This window comes from Saccostrea echinata, unplaced genomic scaffold (assembly GCF_033153115.1).
Source record: "Saccostrea echinata isolate AGI-Se365-2 ecotype Australia unplaced genomic scaffold, CSIRO_AGI_Sech_v1 ptg000033l, whole genome shotgun sequence".
Classification (NCBI taxonomy): Eukaryota; Metazoa; Mollusca; class Bivalvia; order Ostreida; family Ostreidae; genus Saccostrea; species Saccostrea echinata.
Genome location: NW_026889782.1, coordinates 26,263,457 through 26,286,889, shown reverse-complemented (window position 1 = coordinate 26,286,889; position 23,433 = coordinate 26,263,457). Strand labels below are relative to the sequence as shown.

General features: G+C 33.7%; 1 protein-coding gene across 1 annotated transcript; it reads right to left on the bottom strand.

Annotated features, from left to right (window-relative positions):
• Positions 1-7,660: 7,660 nt before the first annotated feature.
• Positions 7,661-10,775, bottom strand: LOC133198332 (tropomyosin-1, isoforms 33/34-like). Its single transcript, XM_061334437.1, has 3 exons — positions 10,730-10,775; positions 8,841-9,178; positions 7,661-8,458 (listed from the first exon to the last, which is right to left on the bottom strand). The coding sequence occupies exons 1-3, from the start codon at positions 10,773-10,775 to the stop codon at positions 7,661-7,663; spliced, it is 1,182 nt and encodes a 393-aa protein (XP_061190421.1).
• Between the last annotated feature and the right edge of the window lie 12,658 nt (positions 10,776-23,433).

The window sequence follows — 23,433 nt, the reverse complement described above, 5'->3', positions numbered from 1 at the left end:
CCCCATGCTTCTACCACTTTTAGCTTTAAAGTTATAAGGTTTACAAGTAAGCGCAAAGACGTTAAAGGGCGATAACTCATATAAGGGGTCATCGGATACTTTCGCACTGAATAGATTGAAGTTGTGTCTAAAGACACTGAATACATTAGTGAAGGTTTCGTGTCTCTGCGGTTTACGGTTTCAGAGGAGTAGCGATAACAAAGTTTTTCTCACAAGGGGCAATAACTTTTAAAAGGGTTAAGCTAAGGGGACAAGATTGAAATCTTTGAAATAGTTTTAAAAGTACATATTAATGATGCAAAGATATACTGTATATGTTGAAAGATAAAAGAGCTATAAAAAGAGCTTTATTTCTTTTATTTGGAATGACCTTGACCTTTGACCTTGACATAAACTTCAAGGTCTAGGGTTAAGGAATCTAATGCAGTTAGTTTCATGTCTCTACGACTTATCGTTTTGAAAATTTTTCATTATTTGTAAACTTCAAAAACTTTCAGGGGCAACAACTCATAAAAGGGCTCAACGAATCCTTTCGTAATGAATAGATTGAAGAGTCTCCTCAATTAGTCGAAGACATTGGTGAAGGTTTCGTACCTCTATGGTTTACGGTTTCAGAGGAGTAGCGATAACAAGGTTTCTAGCGAAAGGGGCAATAACTGTGAAAGAGGTCATAGGTTATACGCGTTGGGTCAAATTTGTTCCTAACTTTTTATGACCTTTACGGTCAACGAATAATCTTTTCGATAAACATCGAAACAAAAAATCTGCGGAAGAATAATAATAATAATAGTAGTGGAGATTGTTCTATCTGACGTATCCGTATACGTATCCGTATACGTATCGAGGTGAGAGAGGCATCTCGATCCCGATGATTTATCCGTTGGGTAACATTTCCATCGTTTCTTGTTTGATTTTAACCTCATTCATTGGAAAATAAGATATATAGTAATATTTCTACTAAAACGTATCAAGTTGCTGTTCACACCTATCATTTTATGGAAGGATTTTTAAAAAAAATAAAATTAGTAAAAAAGTAAGTATATTTTATTGATTTGTTTAAAAATAAAAAAAGGTTCAAAAAGGGACTTCCCCCTTCTCTCTCTCTCTCTCTCTCTCTCTCAATATCAGGATATATTATTGTTTCATTCTCGAAGTAACCTTTACCAGTACAAGACATATTCCCCATAATGCATACAGTCAACACTCGTTATCTCAACTTGATTGGACCAATTCAAACTTCGATATATCCAAGGATTTCAGTTAACAAAGTTTAACTGTACGAGTTGTCAGAGATCAAACATTCTAGATGAGTATAAGTTTGTATACATCAAGCAGACACTTAAAATTGATTAACAAAGTGGAGAAGGTGGAAGCTGGGCCAAGGCATGGAGAAACCAAAAAATACCAAGTCACCTTTGCAAAACTTTGACAAAAAAAGGTGTAGAAATTAATCAAACCTTTAAAAAACCTATTACTGGGAATGTGTGTGTGTGTGTGTGGGGGGGGGGGGGGGGTATGGATATTAAGTCCTGAGTTTCTCTTTTCCACAAAAATAATTACGGATACATTAACTGTGAAAGATTAACTTGACCATATTGCATACTCTGTGTGTGTGTGGGGGGGGGGGGTGTCACTGAAAACTTCCATCCTTATTTTCTTAATATCATTATCAAAATTCTGTATATCATTTGATTATATTCGATGGACATAGTTCTTCAGAAAAGCTTTGGAAAGCTGGCAATTCTGGGGTGGTTTGAAGACCCTAAATTCCCTAAATTGTTAGGTTATAGCCGTATCCAATATTCCAGAGAGCTTGAGGAAGACTACCATTTCCGAAAGTGAGGCAATTACACGCAGTTTTTGTCGGGGATGAATTAACAATTGTCGATAAAAGGAGAAAATTTTTTATGTCTTATACATTACTTTATATTCATGTTGACTAAAGTTTACTTAATGATTTATTTATTGAAATTAAGATGACTGTAATTCTTTGTGTACAAGAGGGGTCAAAACTCTGAAAAAATGCTGACATTTTATCAGTTAAATGTTTTGTATAAATTTTATCCTTTATTCTGTGTTTTTTTTATTTTTCTGCTACGTTGAAGCAGCCTCTTCTCTTCACTTCTGTAAACTGCGTGTTGAATTGACTCACACTTTTGGGCCAAAATGCATAAATAAATAAATAAAAATAAATGAATAAATAAATAAAAATCACCTGGATGGACAAGGTAGCATAGAAGAAATAGATAAATCTATTGTTCTGGCATTTCTAGCCTAATAATTCTTTTCTTTCTTATGAAAAGAGAGTTAAGATAATGAATACCCTATTCTGAAACAGTTTCTATATGAAACCATGAATTATAATACGCATGTACGACAACAAGAGAACTAAAAGGAAAAATCAAATTTAACCATTGCAGTTTCATTTCATTACCTATTTTTTTGTCGCCATGAAGTCTTTTCAAGTTTATACTGCTGAAAGGACAAAATATAAAGCAAAATCAAGCCGTATGAGAATAGGCACGAAAGTAGCAATTTCAACTCGGGAGAGGAAGGGGAGATATACAGGTATTTGTCAATTAGTTCATTGAAAAAAAAAAAGAATGAAGAAAGTTAACAGACGCTATGAAAGTATATGCTTAAAATGCCAGTTCACCCCCCCCCCGGGAAGAGGGAGGGGGGGGGGGATGAACTGACATTTTTAAGCATATACTGGTAAGGGTCTGGAATCTAATTCTCTTTAGAAAACGGCTACATGGTTTTATTGATTGTGTGGATACAACGTCTTTTGCATTTTACTGTGTGTGTGTGTGTGTGTGAGTTGGCGGGGGTGGGGGGTTAATTTTATGTCATCTAATGTAAATTACAGAATCAATCAATAAAATGCCTGATGTTAAAGGAGAGAGGGGGGGATCCCGATAAATGTTTTTAAACAAAATTGCAATTAAAGTTTTAAATAATATAATGAAAACAAATACATTTATTTTTTAAGAAATTTTCCAGCGAAATGATAGACGTTTACAGCAGCTTAAGGAGGTTGGATCCTGTCATCAAAAGTAATGAGAATTTTTTATCATGTATATTTTTAGAATTTATACACATAGCTTTATTAAAAATCAAAACAAAAAATGGGGGTCAATACGCTTCTTTTGGCGCTACAGAGCATTTAGTTTGACCTTTTTGCACTGAAAATACATCTTACACATAAATCAATTTTTGAAGTTTTTCCTTCAATATTTTTTGTTCAAATAAATTATGGGAACAAAAACAGTCTTATTTTATCTTAAATAGACACATTAAAATTTGTTACAACGAAGAAATTTTCAAATTACTCCGCATGTTCAATTATTTGACCTTTTTGCACTCAAACATTTTCATTTTTCTGGCATTAAAAATTTAACAAGCAAAAAAATCATTTGAAAGTAATGACATTTTACTGAATTTAAGAAGAATGGTAAAGAGTATCGTATATATTCAGAAAAGAAAATTAAAAGTGGGGGTCTGTGATGTTAATTTTTAGATATTACTAAAATAGTCTAATTTTAAGCTTAAATTAGGGCTATTTTTTTTTCTTCATTTTCACAATTTATTTGCTATATTTATCAAATATCATGATAGAATTCATGACAGTTTATTTAATAGGTAATTTAGGACCAGTATAAAACAGTCCATTGCAAAAAAATAACTATGTGTGCAGACTGCATGTAAAAATAGGAATCCAAACTTAACATACTTTAGATACTTCGAAAGAAAAAAAATGATCATTTTCTTCTAAAAAACATTCCGCCACAAAATATAGTTCCTCGCTTAATGCTTTTGGTATGGAATTCAATCATGGAGTTTTAACTGAATATAGTTAAATTGGCATTGTAGAATCCAAATTTATTGTAAGAATTAAAACATTATGGAGAATTTTTGAAATATAAGTTAAGATAAAAATCTGCTCAAAAGCTCAGGAGCGAACCTCGTTAATACATTTTTTATTAGAAAAAAAAATAGCATATGCTATTCTTAAATGAATGGGGCTGCTCTAAAACTAAACAAATAACGATGGAAATTATAGTAAATAGTTTAGACATCGGGATCGAGATGCCTCCCTCACCTCGATACGTATACGGATACGGATACGTCAGAAAGAACAATCTCTAATAATAACTAGTAGACTAATTGTTCTCGAACAATTAGAGGTCTTTCCACCTTCTTTGAATTTCATATATCCTTCATATTTAACTCTCTACTGTTTATTTTTATACAAAAGAAACCAGAAATGGCTTGAAAAATGGAAAAAATGAAAATTTTGAAAATTTCCAAATGACCTTGACCTTTGACCTTGAACAAGTATTGAAGGTCAAAAGTCACATTGCACTTGACTCCATGCTTCTACGACTTTTAGTTTTAAAGTTATAAGGTTTAATAGTAAGCGCAAAGACATTAAAGGGCAATAGCTCATATAAGAGAAATACCGACATCTTACGAACGAACGTAACTCGCCCTAACTTCCCGTATCGCGGTAGTTTTCCCGGGACCAGTCATTGCAGTTTAAAATCGGAACAATTTAGTTTTTGTTAATTATAAAATATTTACAGTGTTTAATCTCTTTATAAATGATAATTTGTAATTTCTTATTTTTCTGTACTTCCACAGTCTACAATTTATAATTTAAAAAAAATAGAAATAGGAAAAAGCCATATACCTATGACGGTTTAGCAAATACGTTTGTCATGCGTCAGTGATTTTACTGGACAGGTGTGGAAAGAAACGTTATCTTAAAACATCGTGCAAAGGCGACAAGTTAGTACGAGATGCGCTTATATGTATATACAGTTACAAGTATGTGTGTTTGAGAGAGAGAGAGAGAGAGAGAGAGAGAGGGGGGGGGGGTTGTTTAAACGAGGTTATCTGTTTTGTGTTGGGAAAACATTCGGATAAAAATCTTGGAAAATTAGAAAAAAGAAAAATGGGGTCGGTACCTCAAATGTCTAGGTGTTATAGGTTTAACCCAGCGATATATATATATATATATATATATATATATATATATATATATATATATATATATATATATATATATATATATATATATATATGTCACAGCCTTATATATGTGGTAAAATACAACACAACACGACTGCTGGGTTCGATGTTTATATATAATATATATTCTACGATTGTGGAATTTTATAATATAGAAGGAAGGGTGACCTGAAGTATAACAACAGGTATTAAATATCTCTCGCCTCACTCACACTTTTACGCGGATCATAATTTAAATTTTATAAATTTGGAGAATTTATAAAATACTTGATTGAAATAAAATGATCAAATAGATATTGAATAGTAATTGAATCCTTAGAAATAATTTACCAGTTATTTCTTACCGTAAATCCTAGACAAAGTTCACAATTATCGTGAGATAAAGTTGTGTTGGGGAGAGAGAGCGTCTTCTCTCCCCAAAGTCTTAGGTTGGAGTCGCTTGAGAATTAGTATTGGCGCGAATGCGCAGGGGACAGAATAAAACCAGTTTGACCACTCACACACCCGTACTCTCACTGACCACTCACCCGTATAAATGAATGAATGAATGAATAAGGCAATGAATGAACATAGTAAATTCCGTAGTGAGAACGGAATTCACTAGTTACTATAATAATATAATGCCTTAAACAAATGTATGAATATGATATGAATGATAATTAGTAATATTAATTAATTAATTATAATTCACCCTGTGACATATATATATATATATATATATATATATATATATATATATATATATATATATATATATATATATATATATATATATATATATATATATATATATAAAATTATTAAAGAAAAGAAAATGCACAGTTTCCAAATTTCATTCAACACAAGCGCTTTCTGAATGAAAAAAATTGGAAACTGTGCATTTTCTTTTTCTTTTATGATTATTTTTACTGTGTGGTATGATACCAGGATTAATACATGTGGTATGTCAATTGTATTCTGAGTATTCTATATTTTTCTGAGTATAGTATTTTGCTGTAGTGAATTTTCCTTTAGATGCTGGTTGCCCCCCCCCCCCTTTCATAGTACATATAAATATATATATATATATATATATATTAGGTATGTCAATTTTGACAATAATTCATATTCGAATATTCAATGAAAGTATTCGAATATATTCGAATATTCGATAAAATAAATAAAATCTGTTTTATTTTAAATATGCATCATCCTACTCTCATGAAAGGTTTAGCGTAGGTATACTTATATTGGAAGTAAAATTGTAGGAAGACTTTTGTAGGTGTACAATAAGAAATTCCATTTGATATTTGTCAGTGTTTGAAATGAATAATTGACTGAAATGTAGAAAAGTATAATTTTAACAAATGAAACATGTGTATTTATATTTTAAAGTCGTCTTACCAAATGCAAGATATGTTCGTAACGGTATACTGTTCAGCTTTCAATACGTGTAATAAATTACAATTATCTGCCTAATAATAGATACATGTACGCTTATAACCTTTGATATAATGTTTTTAAAATATAAACAAATATTTCCATAGACAATTTTCTTAGGTAATTAACTAATTCCCGATAATGAATATAAAATTCAGGATTATGTACAACCCGATATAATCAAGTAATTTACACATTTATTCTGAAAGTGAGCCCTTTACAATATTAATTACAGACTAATTCTATCAGACATTCATTCAATGATCAATTAAATTTATTTTGATAAGTATACTCTTCACGTCTTTTAGACATTCTAAGAAGGTTTTCATTTTGTTGTCCTCGATTCTAATAAAAACTATGAAAGTACGTACGTTTTGTATTATACATAAAGCATTATTGTAACACCTTTAACACCTTTATTACTTTAAAACCTTACTCAAAACAAAATAAATGTAATTTAGTACATCTATAAGAAAGAAAATCAAAGAAAGAAATCAGGCGATCGAAATTGATCGCTAGTAAATTAAACAGGGATAATTCCAGCACTGTTCTAATCAAAATTTATTAATCACAGTACTTCTTTTTATGAAATCTGAAAAACACCGAATATTCGAATCTTAAATTCATATTCGAATATCAACTCATCGAATGAATATTCGAATGTTCGAATATTCGTTGCCATCCCTAATATATATATATATATATATATATATATATATATATATATATATATATATATATATATATATATATATATATATATATATATAAAATTTCAGAGATTGTTCAAAACATAAGCCCCGGGGTAGGCTGAGGCCACAATTGAAGGTCAATTTTGTTTACATAGGAATAAAGTTTCGGCTTCCTACGAGTTTTGATAATTAAGCACTAAGTTCTCAGTTATACCTTCTACAAATAATTTGTAACTTTTTTTAAATTAAGTAAAATTCTCTTTTATTCTGAACTTTCATTTGAATGGGTATTCATTTACGTGTATATTGTTATACATAAATATCACTGAACATAGTAGCCATACGTAGAACACCATTTTCCTGAATATTAATTATTGCATAAAAACAAAAACAAAAAATCTTTTAATATGATGACATAATTCTTAACACATTATTATTATTTCAGATAAACAATAAAAGCCTTTTATTGTTTTCGTAACAAATAATTAAATTAAAGTAATTATGCATAGCGGATATTACATGGACAAAAATTTATCCATGCATTGTTCCATTTTCCTTTCAAGACGCCTTGACCTTTCTGCGGATGACAAGTACACTTCATAGGCTTCCCTTGCAAGCTCAGAAGTTGTCTTCTTTTTAGGCGGCTCTTCCTGATCCGAGTCGTCATCGCTATCAAGCGGAATCGCTCTGCGGCGATTGACCTCACCTTCATCAACTTCAACAGCAGCAGGGGCAGGTCCTCTTAGTGGCGGTTTTCCTGCCCCAGGTGGCGCTGCACCTTCAGCTGCAGCAGGGGTGGGTCCTCTTAGTGGCGGTCTTCCTGCCCCAGGTGGCGCTGCACCTTCAGCTGCAGCAGGGGCGGGTCCTCTTAGTGGCGGTCTTCCTGCCCCAGGTGGCGCCGCACCTTCAGCTATAGCAGGGGCAGGTCCTCTTAGTGGTGGTCTTCCTGTCTCCAGTGGCGCCGCACCTTCAGCTGTACCAGGGGCAGGTCCTCCTAGTGGCCATCTTCCTGCCCCAGGTGGCGCCGCACCTTCAGCTGTAGCAGGGGCAGGTCCTCTTAGTGGAGGTCTTCCTTCCCCCAGTGGCGCCGCCCCTCCAGCTGTAGCAGGGGCAGGTCTTCTTAGTGGCGGTCTTTCTGACCCCAGTGGCGCTTCCCCTTCGGCTGCAGCAGGCGCAGGTCTCCTTAGTGGCGGTCTTTCTGTCCCAAGTGGCGTCGCCCTTACAGTTGCAGCTGGGGCGGATCTAGAAGATTGTGGCGCCCCTCCATCTACATCTTGTCGCCGATTGCTTGCAACATTTCTTGTATTCTGAAACTAAAAGAATTATATATTCAAGTTAGATATATAATAACAAATGCATGGATTTGCGGAGGACAGTAAAAAAACTATGTATTTTTTTCTAGTAAAACGGTGGTGTATACCTGTAGATAATACAAATTAAGCTAAAGCGAGTCTGTACAGACCGCATCACTTGATCGGTAGGCATCGGAAGCAAATTTAAAGGGGGCTAACTGAAAGGGGGCTAAACCAATAAAAAAACGTTTGGGGACTAATCCCCAATTTCAATGCCTATATTATGTCTATCTTTGCAAAAAATGGGAGGAGGCTAAGCCCCCCTAGCCCCCCCCCCCCCCCCGGTTTCGACTGCTATGTGAACATGTATTGATATGAAGACATTTGGAATACATGTACTTACCTTTCTTTTTCTTTCATTGGGGTGTTCTTTCGTGCTGTACCTTGAGTCATTTCCTTTTATGGACATAACAAGAGATTTTAATTCTTCATTTACGATAAACCCCCCGCTTTTGTGTGTGAGTTTCTGGACCTGGTCCGCCATTCTTCTTTTAATTTTATCGTAAGGTTTCTCTGCATACAAAACCTGAACCTTGGCTGGTAAATTTTCCTGTACCGCGGTTTTTACTTCTTTGTATATTTTAGGCCAATTACTTCTATTTTTTGAATAACTTCTTAAAATCAGAATTTGTTCTTGTGTGGATACCTCCACGTGGCTTCGTTTCTCCATGCCAGGTAACTCTATTGTGTTTTAACAAAATTCTTATTGTTATATTTCTAAAGGAACTCTTTTAAAACACCACGGATGGTTCCACTTTATATATTGGGGTATTGACATATACTGTGTACTTATTCCCCTCGGATACCTCAAAATGTGGATCTGAAACACATGTTATAATCTAATCTAGTGTTGCCAAGGAGGTTCCAAACGGGTATTTATTGATACATGTACATGTATATTTCAAAAATTCACATTTGCATAAGACTTGGATAAAATATAAGAATTACAATTATGCTAATTTTTGAAAGGTTTTTATAGTTTTAATTCAATGGATTCAAAATTTATAGGTAAACCCGTAAGCAGCAAGTTTTAATGCTACTCACTTATTCAATAAAGGTCCTTTATTCATAGGCTATCTCCCCTAAGAACTATATGTAAGTAGACTCGACTATCATGAAAAGAAATTTTTTTACCAAGTTCGTATTTCTATTGAGTGGATATTGTACAATGAAGCGCATTGAATGGTAAAATTTTCCATTTGAATAGAACGTTTTGAGCTTTCTTTAGAACGTTGATTGTCACATAATGACATGCCCACTTCTTTAGAAAGGAAAACAGCGGTCAAATGGTTCATTCGAATACCTGTAGAACAGCTTTTCTATAAATAGAATAGCCAATCAAATTGACAGTCTAGATAAACACCGAGTAAACGCGTGTTCGACCGATACATGCGTTGTGGTAACTTTAGTAAACATGATAAATTCATAATTATGTACAAATTCGTTGCAATACGTGTTTTACAGAAGTGGGGTCTCTAAATCTCTCTTCTAACTTTATAAAATCTCTATTTCGGTGTAACTCATGTTGCAAGTCGCAGAGAATGGGGTGTCCTAAAGCATACCGACGGATATTTCTTTCTCGTTTCTAAAGAAATGGGCGTGTCACCATGTAGCAATTGATGTTCGATAAGGAACACCCAAACTTTCCACTCAAACGAACAATTTTATCACTTCAATGCGCTTCATTGTATGTGCTCAGTGTTGGAAATAAAACGACCTTGAATTGGACTTGTATTTGACGAAATGAATGCTCAAGAAAAAAAATTCTGGATCATTTTATTTCAGTATTGGCGTTATAAGTTAGGTTTATTTCCTCCTTTGCCGCTTTTGCAATTTGAGCAAAATTTTGGAATTTTGTTTTTGATGAACCTTTATCAAACATTCAGTAGACTGACCAGAAGGCCTTTGCCGCACTATTTGTTTAATATTCGAACAAGGATGTTGGAAAATGAGTTAAACGGAATATTTGTTTGTAAGGATGTGTATGGTAGTCTGATATCAAGACCGTTCGAGTTCTGGATTTTATCTGGAGAGAACTTTCGATCTTTCAACGAACTTGTTGAAGAAGTTTCGCAGAGGGTCCCAGATAAGAGATTTGGAATAGACAAACTATCCCTAACAAACAGAGTTTTAATGACCTTAGTTTGGCTCAGACAATACCCCACCTACACTGTTCTTTCTTTGGCATTTGGGATAAGTCTTACCACAGTGGGACGAATTATTAATACATACTGGGTCTTGTTATGGGAAATTGTCCATCCTGTGATTTCTTGGCCATCTCTACGAGAGTGGAGGAGTTTCTGTGGGAATTGGCCAGAAATGCCTAATGTTATTGGTTGTATAGATGGAACTTCACATGAGATATTAATGCCAAATACCGAGAATCAAGCTGAATTCTACAGTGGTCACAGAAAGTACCATTGCATCCACACTCAGGTATTAAATATATGTAAATAACATATTTATCAGTACTCAGTGCCCCTAGTTGTCAATGTCGAGGTTACTACAAATTGCACTGCAAGCGTCAGCAAAATTACTCTTCCTTAAATCCCTCAAAACCTCACGATCTTGGATACCCGTGAACTGCATTTAACGAAATGAAACGAAACCTAACGAAATTCAAATAAACAAAAATAAACGCAACGAACACTTCATTCGATTTGGTTATGTTTTTGGTATTAATATAAACCTGTTCCATCAGGCAAGTATTCTTGTTTTGAAAGGGGACAACCAGAAAAAAGACATATCTGGAAAACTTAAAATTTTTAGAAGAAAAAAAGGGGGGTCCAAACTCGAAAATAATATTGTGAGTGTGTGGGTGTGGGTGGGTGGGTGTGTTTGGAGGGGAAGATATGTTTCAACTTTCTTTCAAAACCTATTTTATCATTACATTACAAAATTTTCCGTGATTTAACTATGCTACAACAAAAAGTGGGAGACCAGCCTTTCAATGAATATTTTCAATAGTAGAATCTTATGTTTGGAAAAAGATAGGAGGGCAGGCCTCCCAAATGATACTTCATGCCTGCTTAATGGTGACAATTTCTGCTTTATTAAACAATCCTAAATATGTTTGATTCGAGATGCTTAAAGAAGCAAAAAAGGGGAAAATAATTTTACGTATTTATTGACGATCGCATGAAAGCTATATTTATAATAAAAACAACCTAGTCTCATTTCACATTATGAAATAAATTACTTTAAAAATGAGACCATCGTTGATTTACAAAGTATACAAACAGATAAAGACAGAAGACAAATCCTTTTAAAAGGAATTACGTAAAATCAAACATAGTGTGTCACTGGCCCATTAAACATAGTGTGTTACTGGCCGCTGTGCTTGCACAGTTTTAAGAAAGGATTTTTGCGAATCATCTCTACATTTCTCTACCCAGAGTTGTCGTTCCCGCCCGTTGGGAGCGTAGCGGCAGACAACTCTGGATTCTATCCAGAGTTGTCTTCCGCATATGCTCCCAACACCTCTGTCAAGGCTCGTTGTACAACGCAGTTTAAAAGGTGAGTATTCAAATTTAACATCATAATAAATTAATGTAACTATCAATAAAGATTATAATTTATCATTTATTTTAAAACTGTCATCCCTTAAAACGATTTATTTTCTTGGTTACTAAGGAACTACCGGGGGTATTTTACAGAGTTAAAATTAAAACCTTAGAAAAAAAATCCTTTAAGGTGACGATAAATTAAAAATAAGTCCTTTTTACTGATAAATATTATGTTAAAAACTTTTTTAAATATAATTTTTCACAATTTTACAATTTTTCCAAGAATTTTGCAAACTGTATATGGGAGCGTTGCGGGAACGACAACTCTGGATAGAGAATGAGAACTCTCCCTACACAAAAGAGTTCTAATTGTGCTGAAGGTAACAGAGTTAATTCCCATTAACAGAGTAACAGTATTAGAACGGAAATAAATATGCATTATTAGTAATTACATATTAATACAAATCAATTAAAATAAACTTATTATGGAAAAACAAAAATTAGAAAGAAAATGTATTCTTTTACTAATGAATTATCTGACATTTAAATTTAACTTAAACATTTGAAACTTAAATGAAGAAATAATAAAATTTACATATGTTGAAAAAGAGCCAAATATTGGGATGTGTAGGGAAAGAAAACATATGTTCATAAAATTTTCGAATGAATGTTAAATTTGTCAACTTAGCGTGTCATATCGTAGTTAAAGCATTTATTTAATGCTGATAATATTTTTATCCCCCCCCCCACCCTTCGAAGAAAGGAGGGCATATTGCTTTGCTGATGCCTGTCTGTCGGTTGGTCTGTCTGTCGGTCCACCAACAATTTCCGTTCATTTTCTTCGCAGAGGTTGCACATACTGAAATGAAACTTTATATACAGATTTATCATAAAAATATCTAAGTCAAGTTCTTTTTCGGGTACGATTGAGCAATTTTTGAAAGAGTTATGCCCCTTGGACTTGGGGGGGGGGTAAGTATTTCACAAACATCCCTTGTTTGCATTCTACATTTTTGAAAGACAACATACCTGAAAAATCTTTGAGGAGATAAAAAGTAACAGGGTTTAGTAAAAATTTATGTGTGGGGAAAAGTCCCCCTTCCATACTACCTGCCTGAAGTATAGGAAGTTTTTCATCGCACATCTACTTAATTGCTTTAATTGACCTCGTTATTTTCAAACTTATTTTATATTTAGTTTTTCTTGCATTGCAGATATATAAAACCTGACTCTTAAACGTTTTCAGCCACATGTGGTATCTCATTTAATTATAGTTAATAAATTATGAAAGCATAAGAATAAATAAAACTAATGATTTCATTTGGATTTTAGAAGTAAGTTTATTTTGTATGTGTGTACAAAAACTGTAATGAAGTAAATGAAACCTTATATGCTATGTTTTATAGTATTTTAATATATGATCGCTGACACATCATCAATGTAGATTTCGTTTTGATAAGCTTTGAATTCGGAAAATCTGTAGATCCTAGCCTAATGATTATACCGGGCACCCTCCTTCCTATCATTAAGCTGACTTAGTCTCGCTTGGTTTCAGTTTTGGTTTTGTTTCGCACCGTATGATTTATTTCGTTGGTTTCGTTTCGATTTCGTTTCGGAGTATACAGGTGTCCCACACTCTTAGCCTCGTAACCTAAATTTTCTTTGATTTTTTTATCTATCTTGTATCCCTGAAAAAATTGAAATTGAAATGCTTGTAGGTTTAAATTTCATAAATAAATAAATAAAGTTAACAAGTGTTCTTAGCAAGGCATTAGATACGTCGAAATGAAATGTAAAATTACATACTTATTTGAATGACCATTTGTTTCGCAATTTTTCCCAAACTTCACCAGTTTGCTCAACATTGTGTGTACAGAAAATATATCTCTGCTATTTACCTGCTCCAATATATAACACACAATAGTGTATATACATATATAAGCAATGATTCTGCAATTGGTTTTTGAAAGATTCTGGGGGCCCCGGGAGTGGGAGGGGTGGGGGTATGCGTATAAGCTTCTTTCCTGCCCTTTCGACTTTTCTGAAAATGTCCACCCTTTTCAGATCGATTCCATAAAAACAATTTATATATATAAATATAAATATATATAAATATATATATATATATATATATATATATATATATATATATATATATATATATATATATATATATATATATATATTCTACGCATTTCAGGTGATAATCGACAACAAGAAGAATATCAGATATGTTCATTCTGGTTTTCTTGGTCATGAAAACGATGCTGGTACATACCAGCAGATTGGACCTATTGGTCCAGGACAACAACTAGATTTCCCTGGCGAATGTTATTTTCTAGCGGATGGAATTTATCCCAACGAACATCCATTAGTAACGCCATATAAATCTACGGACATTATTCGGAGACCACCTAATGAACAGCGTAAGCGCCGAAAGTTTAATCTGCTACACAGACAGAGACGTGTGTATGTAGAGCATGTTATCAAGGAACTGAAAACGTATCAAGTAATAGGTTCCCTCTACAGGCACCCAAGATGGCAACTAGCCCCGATTGTTGAACTGTGCGTAGGACTGTCAAAACGACACGCTGATTCGATAGCTCTGCTGTAGTGTGAATTTTTTTTTAAATATGTCTTAACATCATCAATACAGGAGGAGTGTTGCTACCCCTTTGTATTGAGTAAATATAAAGAGTATACATCATGACTTTAAGAGGGAGAGAGAGAAGCATATTGAAAAATCAATATTGTATGCAATGAGTTAGCATTGTTTTCAAAATTTCAGTAATCAAACGCAAAAAACGTAAAAAAAAAAAAAAAAAAAAAAAAAAAAAAAAAAAAAGAAATATTAAAAAAGATGGCACTATTTCGAAAAACGTATAATTTTTCTTTAGCGGGCGTGTATAGGTGGATGTGTGGGAGGGGTGTGTGTGTCTAGGCTTAGTTTTCATATGTATACTATGGTGCTTAAAAAGTAAAAATGGGCTATGTATGCATATGCAATAGGTCAAAAACACATTTTCCATTTTGTATGCATTAAAGAAAGTAACTTCATGAGGTAGGTAGGGTGGGCCCCTTTCACTGTTTTTTACAAGTTCTTATACTGTATTTATCTGGCGGCTGCACTTCATTATAATATCTATATGGAAATATGTATTTTAAAAAATATCAAGTTTAGCATAAAATAACCAGTTAAAAAAATCTTATTGGTTATAACGTGTTTTAATTGTAATTTTTAAAATAACATCTACAAAGTAAAGCCAGTGGCATGAATAGGAAGTCCATCATTTTAAGAATTTTTTTTTCTTTTACCTCTCCTTCTTTACATAAGCGAATACTTCAAAATAGGATATTTTTATTAACCTTGTTGGAACCCTTTCGTTGGTTTAAATAATGTAGCCTCACGGTCACGACGAGAAGTAGTTTTGAGGTATCTTACTTGAATATTATCTATTGAAATCTAAATAATATTGACGATATGAATTATACAACTCTGAATTCAATGAACGGTCCCTTTTTCTTGTTGCGTTCGTTCGTAAGATGTCGGTATTTCTCTAATAAGACATTTTTCATTTTCCCTGCATTTCCCTTTTCGGAACCCCTTCGCTCGTTTAAATGTCCATTGAAATGTATTGTAGCGTCATGGTAGCGACTACGACAAGAAGTAGTTTTGAGGTATCCTGCGGGGATTTTATCTTTTGAAATCTCGATAACATTGAAGAATTCAATTATGCAACTGTGAATACAATGAACGATCCCCTTTTTTGGTTACGTTCGTTCGTAAGATGTCGGTATTTCTCTAATAGGGGTCATCGGATCCTTTCGCACTGAATAGATTGAAGTTGTGTCTAAAGACCCTGAAGACATTAGTGAAGGTTTGATGTCTTTACAGTCTACGGTTTTGGAGGAGTAGCGATAACAAGGTTTTTAATGAAAAGGGCAATAATTTTTAAAGGGGTCAAACTTTGGGGACAAGTAAAATATTTCAAATAGTTTTAAGAGGACATATTAAAGATGCAAAGATATATATTATATGTTGAAAGACAAAAAAAATATAAAAAGAGCTTAATTTCTCATTTTTGGAATGACCTTGACCTTTGACCTTTGATATATTTTAAGGTCAAAGGTCAATGAATCTTATGCAGTTGGTTTCATGTCTCTACGACTTATCGTTTTGAAAATTTTTAATTATTTGTAAACATCAAAAACTTTCAGGGGCAATAACTCATAAAAGGGGTCCACGAATACTTTCGCAATGAAAAGATTGAAGAGTCCCCTCAATTAGTCGAAGACATTGGTGAAGGTTTCATACCTCTACGGTTTACGGTTTCGAAGGAGTAGCGATAACAAGGTTTTTCGTACAAGGGGCAATAACTGTGAAAGGGGTCATAGGTCATACTCGTTGGGTAGTTTTTCGAAATAACTTTTGATGTCGAGTATCATGAACTATAAAGTTTTTCGAAAAGTCTTTCGGTTCAAAAGGCCGTAGCGGAAAAATAATAATAATAATAATAATAATAATAATAAACAGAAGCATTTCAAGAGGTCTTTCCACAGAAAGGTGGAAAGACCTAATAAGAATAATAAGAATAACTAGTAGACTAATTATTCTCGAACAATTAGAGGTCTTTCCACCTTCTTTAAATTTCATATATTTTTCATATTTAACTCTCTTTTGTTTTATTTTTATACAAAAGAAACAAGAAATGGCTTGAGAAATGGAAAAAATGAAATTTTAAAAAAAAATTGAATGACCTTGACCTTTGACCTTGAACAATTATTTAAGTTCATAAGTCAAGGGTCACATTGCACTTGACCCCATGCTTCTACGACTTTTAGTTTTAAAGTTATAAGGTTTAATAGTAAGAGCAAAGATGTTAAAGGGCGATAACTCATATAAGGGGTCATCGGATCCTTTCGCAATGAATAGATTGAAGTTGTGTCTAAAGACCCTGAGGACATAAGTGAAGGTTTCGTGTCTCTGCGGTTTATGGTTTCGGAGTAGTAGCGATAACAAGGTTTTCAGTGAAAGGGGCAATAACTTTTGAAAGGGTAAATCTTAGGGGACAAGTATGAAATCTTTGAAATAATTTTAAGAGGACATATTAAAGATGCAAAGAGATTTAGTATATAATGAAAGACAAAAGAGATATAAAAAGAGCTTAATTTCTCAAATTTTGAATGACCTTGACCTTTACAAAAATTTCTAGGTCTGAGGTCAAAGAATCTAATGCAGTTGGTTCCATGTCTCTACGACTTATCGTTTTGAAAATTTTTCATTATTTGTAAACTTCAAAAACTTTCAGGGGCAATAACTCATTGAAGGGGTCGACAAATCATTTCGCAATGAATAGATTGAAAAGTCCTCTCAAGTAGTCAAAGACATTGGTGAAGGTTCTGTATCTCTATGATTTACGGTTTCGAAGGAGTAGCGATAACAAGCTATTCTTGCGAAAGGGGCAATAACTTCGTAAGAGGTCATGGGTCAAACACGTTTGGTCGTTTTTCGGAATAACTTTAAATATCCAGTATCATGAACTATAAAGTTTTTTGATAAGTCTTGCGGTTTCAAAAGTCCGGGAAGAAAAAGAATAATAACTAGTAGACTAATTGTTCTCGAACAATTAGAGGTCTTTCCACCTTCTTTGAATTTCATATATTTTTCATATTTTACTCTCTAAAGTTAATTTTTATACAAAAAGAATCTATAAATGGCTTGAAAGATAGAAAAAATGAAAATTTTCAAAATTTTGAAATGACCTTGACCTTTGACCTTGAACAAATATTCAAGGTCAAAGGTCAAGGGTCACATTGCACTTCACCCCATGCTTCTACGACTTTTAGTTTTAAAGTTATAAGGTTTAATAGTAAGCACAAAGACGTTAAAGGGCTATAACTCATATAAGGGGTCATCGGATACTTTCGCACTGAATAGATTGAAGTTGTGTCTAAAGACATTTAAGACATTAGTTAAGGTTTTGTGTCTCTACGGTTTACGGTTTCGGAGGAGTAGCGATAACAAGGTTTTCAGTAAAAGGGGCAATAACTTTTAAAGGGGTAAATCTTAGGGGACAAGTATGAAATCTTTGAAATAGTTTTAAGAGGACATATTAATGATGCAAAGATATTTAGGATTTGTTGAAAGACAAAAGAGATATAAAAAGAGCTTAATTTCTCATATTTTGAATGACCTTGACCTTTGACCTTTGCATATTTTTAAGGTCAAAGGTCTATGAATCTTATGCAGTTGGTTCCATGTCTCTACGACTTATTGTTTTGAAAATTTTTAATTATTTGTAAGTTTCATAAACTTTCAGCAATGAAAAGATTGAAGAGTCCCCTCAATTAGTCGAAGACATTGGTGAAGGTTTCGTACCTCTACTGTTTACGGTTTCGAAGGAGTAGCGATAACAGGCTATTCTTGCGAAAGGGGCAATAACTTCGTAAGAGGTCATGGGTCAAACACGGGGGGTCGTTTTTCGAAATAACTTTTAATATCCAGTATCATGAACTATAAAGTTTTTCGATAAGTCTTGCGGTTTCAAAAGTCCGGGAAGAAAAAGAAGAATAACTAGTAGACTAATTGTTCTCGAACAATTAGAGGTCTTTCCACCTTTAAATTTCATATATACTTTACATTTAACTCTTTACTGTTTATTTTTTTACAAAAGAAACCAGAAATGGCTTGAGAGATGGAAAAAATGAAAATTTCAAAAAATTTGAAATGACCTTCACCTTTGACCTTGAACAGATATTCAAGGTCAAAGGTCAGAGGTCACATTACAATTAACCCCATGCTTCTACCACTTTTAGTTTTGAAGTTATAAGGCTTACTAGTAAGCGCAAAGACGTTAAAGGGCGATAACTCATATAAGGGGTCATCGGATACTTTCGCACTGAATAGATTGAAGTTGTGTCTAAAGACTTTGAATACATTAGTGAAGGTTTCGTGTCTCTGCGGTTTACGGTTTCAGAGGAGTAACGATAACAAGGTCTTTCGAACAAGGGGCAATAACTTTTAAAAGGGTTAAGCTTAGGGGACAAGATTGAAATTTTTGAAAAGGTTTTAAAAGTACATATTAAAGATGTTAAGATGTACTGTATATGTTAAAAGACAGAAGAGCTATAAAAAGAGCTTTATTTCTCATATTTTAAATGACCTTGACCTTTGACCTTGACATAAACTTCAAGGTCTAAGGTCAAAGAATCTAATCCAGTTGGTTTCATGTCTCTACGATTTATCGTTTTGAAAATTTTTTATTATTTGTAAACTTCAAAAACTTTCAGGGGCAGTAACTCATAAAAGGGGTCAACGAATACTTTCGCAATGAATACATAGAAGCAAGTACTAAGTTAGTCGAAGACATTGATGAAGGTTTCGTACCTCTACGGTTTACGGTTTCGGAGGAGTAGCGATAACAAGGTTTCTAGCGAAAGGGGCAATAACTGTGAAAGGGGTCATAGGTTATATCTGTTGGGTCAAATTTGTTCATAACTTTTCATGCCCTTTACGATGAACAAAAAATATTTTCGATAAATGTCGAAACAAAAAATCAGCCGAAGAAAAATAATAATAACTAGGAGACTAATTGTTCAGAGAACAATTAGAGGCCTTTCCACCTTTTTAAGTGTTTCCGTGTCATTTGGGTTGAGAAAAAGTAGAAAAATGCAAAAAATGCAAAAAAAAAAAAAAAAAAAAAAAAAAAAAAAATTTGCTCCTCCAGCAGGGTTCGAACCCAAAACCCTTGGATTGAAAGGCAGGTGCGCTAACCATTCGGCCACGCATTCTGATATCCTTCGTAAGTTAATTGTTTAAGACTACAGAAGAAATGCAAGCGTATTTTTAGAATCGGTAGGGGAAGAAAGAAGTTCCGTAAAAGGAAATAGTTCCTGAATTTGCAAGCAGTATATAAAATAATAAGGGACGGGCTGCGTGAGAAAACGTTAACACTGTTCCCTAATGAAAATGTATTAATGGACTGTAGCCTGATTCATCGATATTGTGAGCATGCTGATTTTTTGTAAATAGCTTCGTTGTAAGCATAAAGATCGGGTTCGGATTTTAACATTTCTGACTGAATATCCTGAAATAAATATGAAACATTTAAATAAGCATTTCTTTGGGTTTAATTAAATATGTGTAGCCCAAATTAAATTCCCAACATGCATTTTTAGAAGGGAAACACGACAATGAAAGCGAGAATTGTTTTTAATCTACCGAAAATCGCTATTTCTGGAAACTGATTAATTCTAAATGAAAATCAAATAAATTCCAAATGTAAAAGAAAGAGAGAATGCTTGGTATTAAAATGTCGTATCATATCAGGAGAATCTAATGCTACTAACGACATCTGAAGAAATAGCCGATAAAAGGTTTAGATCATTTCTTCGTTCACCTGCACTTTAATTTCAAACACAACAGAACTTGTAGTTTTTGCTGTGAAACTTTATGACTTCTATAAACTTATAAGACTCACCGTAAAACTCTCCAGAAAGTTTTTCTGAGGTCTATACTACATTTGTACCAAATATGGTGTCGATCCGAGGTCTGGTTTGAATTTTCCAGAAATATTCTACGTTGTTGTTGATGCGATTTTTTTTTTAAGAAGGGGGGGGGGGGTGATGAAGTATTTATTTTATGCCTCTTTTAAACTAAGAATTGTAACTACGTCCACATCCTTAAGCCTGATTGTGACCTTTGGGTCAAGGGTCAAAGGTCAAAGGTCAAGGTCATTACAAAAAAAAAAAAAAAAAAAAAAAAACCAAGAAATCTTTACTTTCTGTGTTTTTACCTGATACTGGAGCTGGATGCATGTCCTAACTTTTCCATTTGACCCAATGTCAAGGTCAAAGGTCAAGGTCAAAGTTCAAGGTCATTTGGTGAATTGCTATATTTTACACATATATAAGGGATTTCTTATGTTTTTAAATGACCTTGACCTTTGACCCTGACCTATATTTCAAGGTCAAAGATCAAATATGCCGATGCAGTTGGTTCCATGTCTCTAGGTTAGACCCTTTGAAAAAAAGTTCATTAAATGTAAGCAGCGAAAACTTTCAGGGACAGTAACTCATAGAAGGGGCCGAAAAACCCTTTCGCACTGTATAGATTGAAGAGTGTACTAAATGAGTCAAAGACACTGATGAAGGTTTGGAATCTCTACGCTTTACGGTTTCGGAGGAGTAGCGATAACAAGGTTTTATTGCGAAAGGGGTGACAACTTTTGAATGGGTCAAGCTTGGGGGACAAGAATGAAATCTTTAAAATAGTTTTAGAAGGAGAAATTCCATATGCAAAGATATGTAGTATATGTTGAAAGACAAAAGAGCTATAAAAAGAGCTAATTTTCTTATATTTTGAATGACCTTGACCTTTGACCTTGACCTTAACTTCAAGGTATAAGGTCAAAGAATCTTATGCAGTTGGTCCTATTTCTTTACGACTTATCGTTAAGAAAATTTTTCATTATTCGTAAACATCAAAAAATCTCAGGGGCGATAACTTATTAAAGGGCTCGACAAATCATTTCGCAATGAAAAGATTGAAAAGTCCTCTCAAGTAGTCGAAAACATTGGTAATGGTTTCGAACCTCTGCGGTTTATGATTTCGAAGGAGTAGCGATAACAAGGTTTTTCATTCAAAGGGCAAGAACTCCGAAAGGGGTCATAGGTCATACTCGTTGGGTAGTTTTTCGAAATAACTTTTGATGTCGAGTATCATGAACTATAAAGTTCTTCGAAAAGTCTTTCGGTTCAAAAGGCGGTAACGGAAAAATAATAATAATAATAAACATAAGCATTTCAAGAGGTCTTTCCACAGAAAGGTGGAAAGACCTAACTAGGAGACTAATTGTTCAGAGAACAATTAGAGGCCTTTCCACCTTTTTAAGTGTTTCCATGTCATTTGGGTTGAAAAAAAGGAGAAAAATGCAAAAAAAAAAAAAAAAAAAAAAAAAAAAAAAAAAAAATGCTCCTCCAGCTGGGATCGAACTCAAAACCCTTGAGTTGAAAGGCAGGTGCGCTAACCATTCGGCCACGCATTCCGATAACATACGTAAGTTAATTGTTTAAGACTATAGAAGAAATGCAAGCGTATTTTTAGAATCGGTAGGGGAAGAAAGAAGTTCCGTAAAAGGAAATAGTTCCTGAATTTGCAAGCAGTATACAAAATAATAAGGGACGGGCTGCGTGAGAAAACGTTAACACTGTTCCCTAATGAAAATGTATTAATGGACTGTAGCCTGATTCATCGATATTGTGAGCATGCTGATTTTTTGTAAATAGCTTCGTTGTAAGCATAAAGATCGGGTTCGGATTTTAACATTTCTGACTGAATATCCTGAAATAAATATGAAACATTTAAATAAGCATTTCTTTGGGTTTAATTAAATATGTGTAGCCCAAATTAAATTCCCAACATGCATTTTTAGAAGGGAAACACGACAATGAAAGCGAGAATTGTTTTTAATCTACCGAAAATCGCTATTTCTGGAAACTGATTAATTCTAAATGAAAATCAAATAAATTCCAAATGTAAAAGAAAGAGAGAATGCTTGGTATTAAAATGTCGTATCATATCAGGAGAATCTAATGCTACTAACGACATCTGAAGAAATAGCCGATAAAAGGTTTAGATCATTTCTTCGTTCACCTGCACTTTAATTTCAAACACAACAGAACTTGTAGTTTTTGCTGTGAAACTTTATGACTTCTATAAACTTATAAGACTCACCGTAAAACTCTCCAGAAAGTTTTTCTGAGGTCTATACTACATTTGTACCAAATATGGTGTCGATCCGAGGTCTGGTTTGAATTTTCCAGAAATATTCTACGTTGTTGTTGATGCGATTTTTTTTTTAAGAAGGGGGGGGGGGTGATGAAGTATTTATTTTATGCCTCTTTTAAACTAAGAATTGTAACTACGTCCACATCCTTAAGCCTGATTGTGACCTTTGGGTCAAGGGTCAAAGGTCAAAGGTCAAGGTCATTACAAAAAAAAAAAAAAAAAAAAAAAACCAAGAAATCTTTACTTTCTGTGTTTTTACCTGATACTGGAGCTGGATGCATGTCCTAACTTTTCCATTTGACCCAATGTCAAGGTCAAAGGTCAAGGTCAAAGTTCAAGGTCATTTGGTGAATTGCTATATTTTACACATATATAAGGGATTTCTTATGTTTTTAAATGACCTTGACCTTTGACCCTGACCTATATTTCAAGGTCAAAGATCAAATATGCCGATGCAGTTGGTTCCATGTCTCTAGGTTAGACCCTTTGAAAAAAAGTTCATTAAATGTAAGCAGCGAAAACTTTCAGGGACAGTAACTCATAGAAGGGGCCGAAAAACCCTTTCGCACTGTATAGATTGAAGAGTGTACTAAATGAGTCAAAGACACTGATGAAGGTTTGGAATCTCTACGCTTTACGGT

Coding starts and splice junctions, on each gene's coding strand:
- LOC133198332 (XM_061334437.1), bottom strand. CDS start 10,775: ATGGCCAAGAAATCACAGGATGGACAATTTCCCATAACAAGACCCA. Junction 9,179..10,729: donor ATTTCCCATAACAAGACCCA/GTATGTATTAAT, acceptor AAAACACAATAG/AGTTACCTGGCATGGAGAAA. Junction 8,459..8,840: donor CCAATGAAAGAAAAAGAAAG/GTAAGTACATGT, acceptor TAATTCTTTTAG/TTTCAGAATACAAGAAATGT.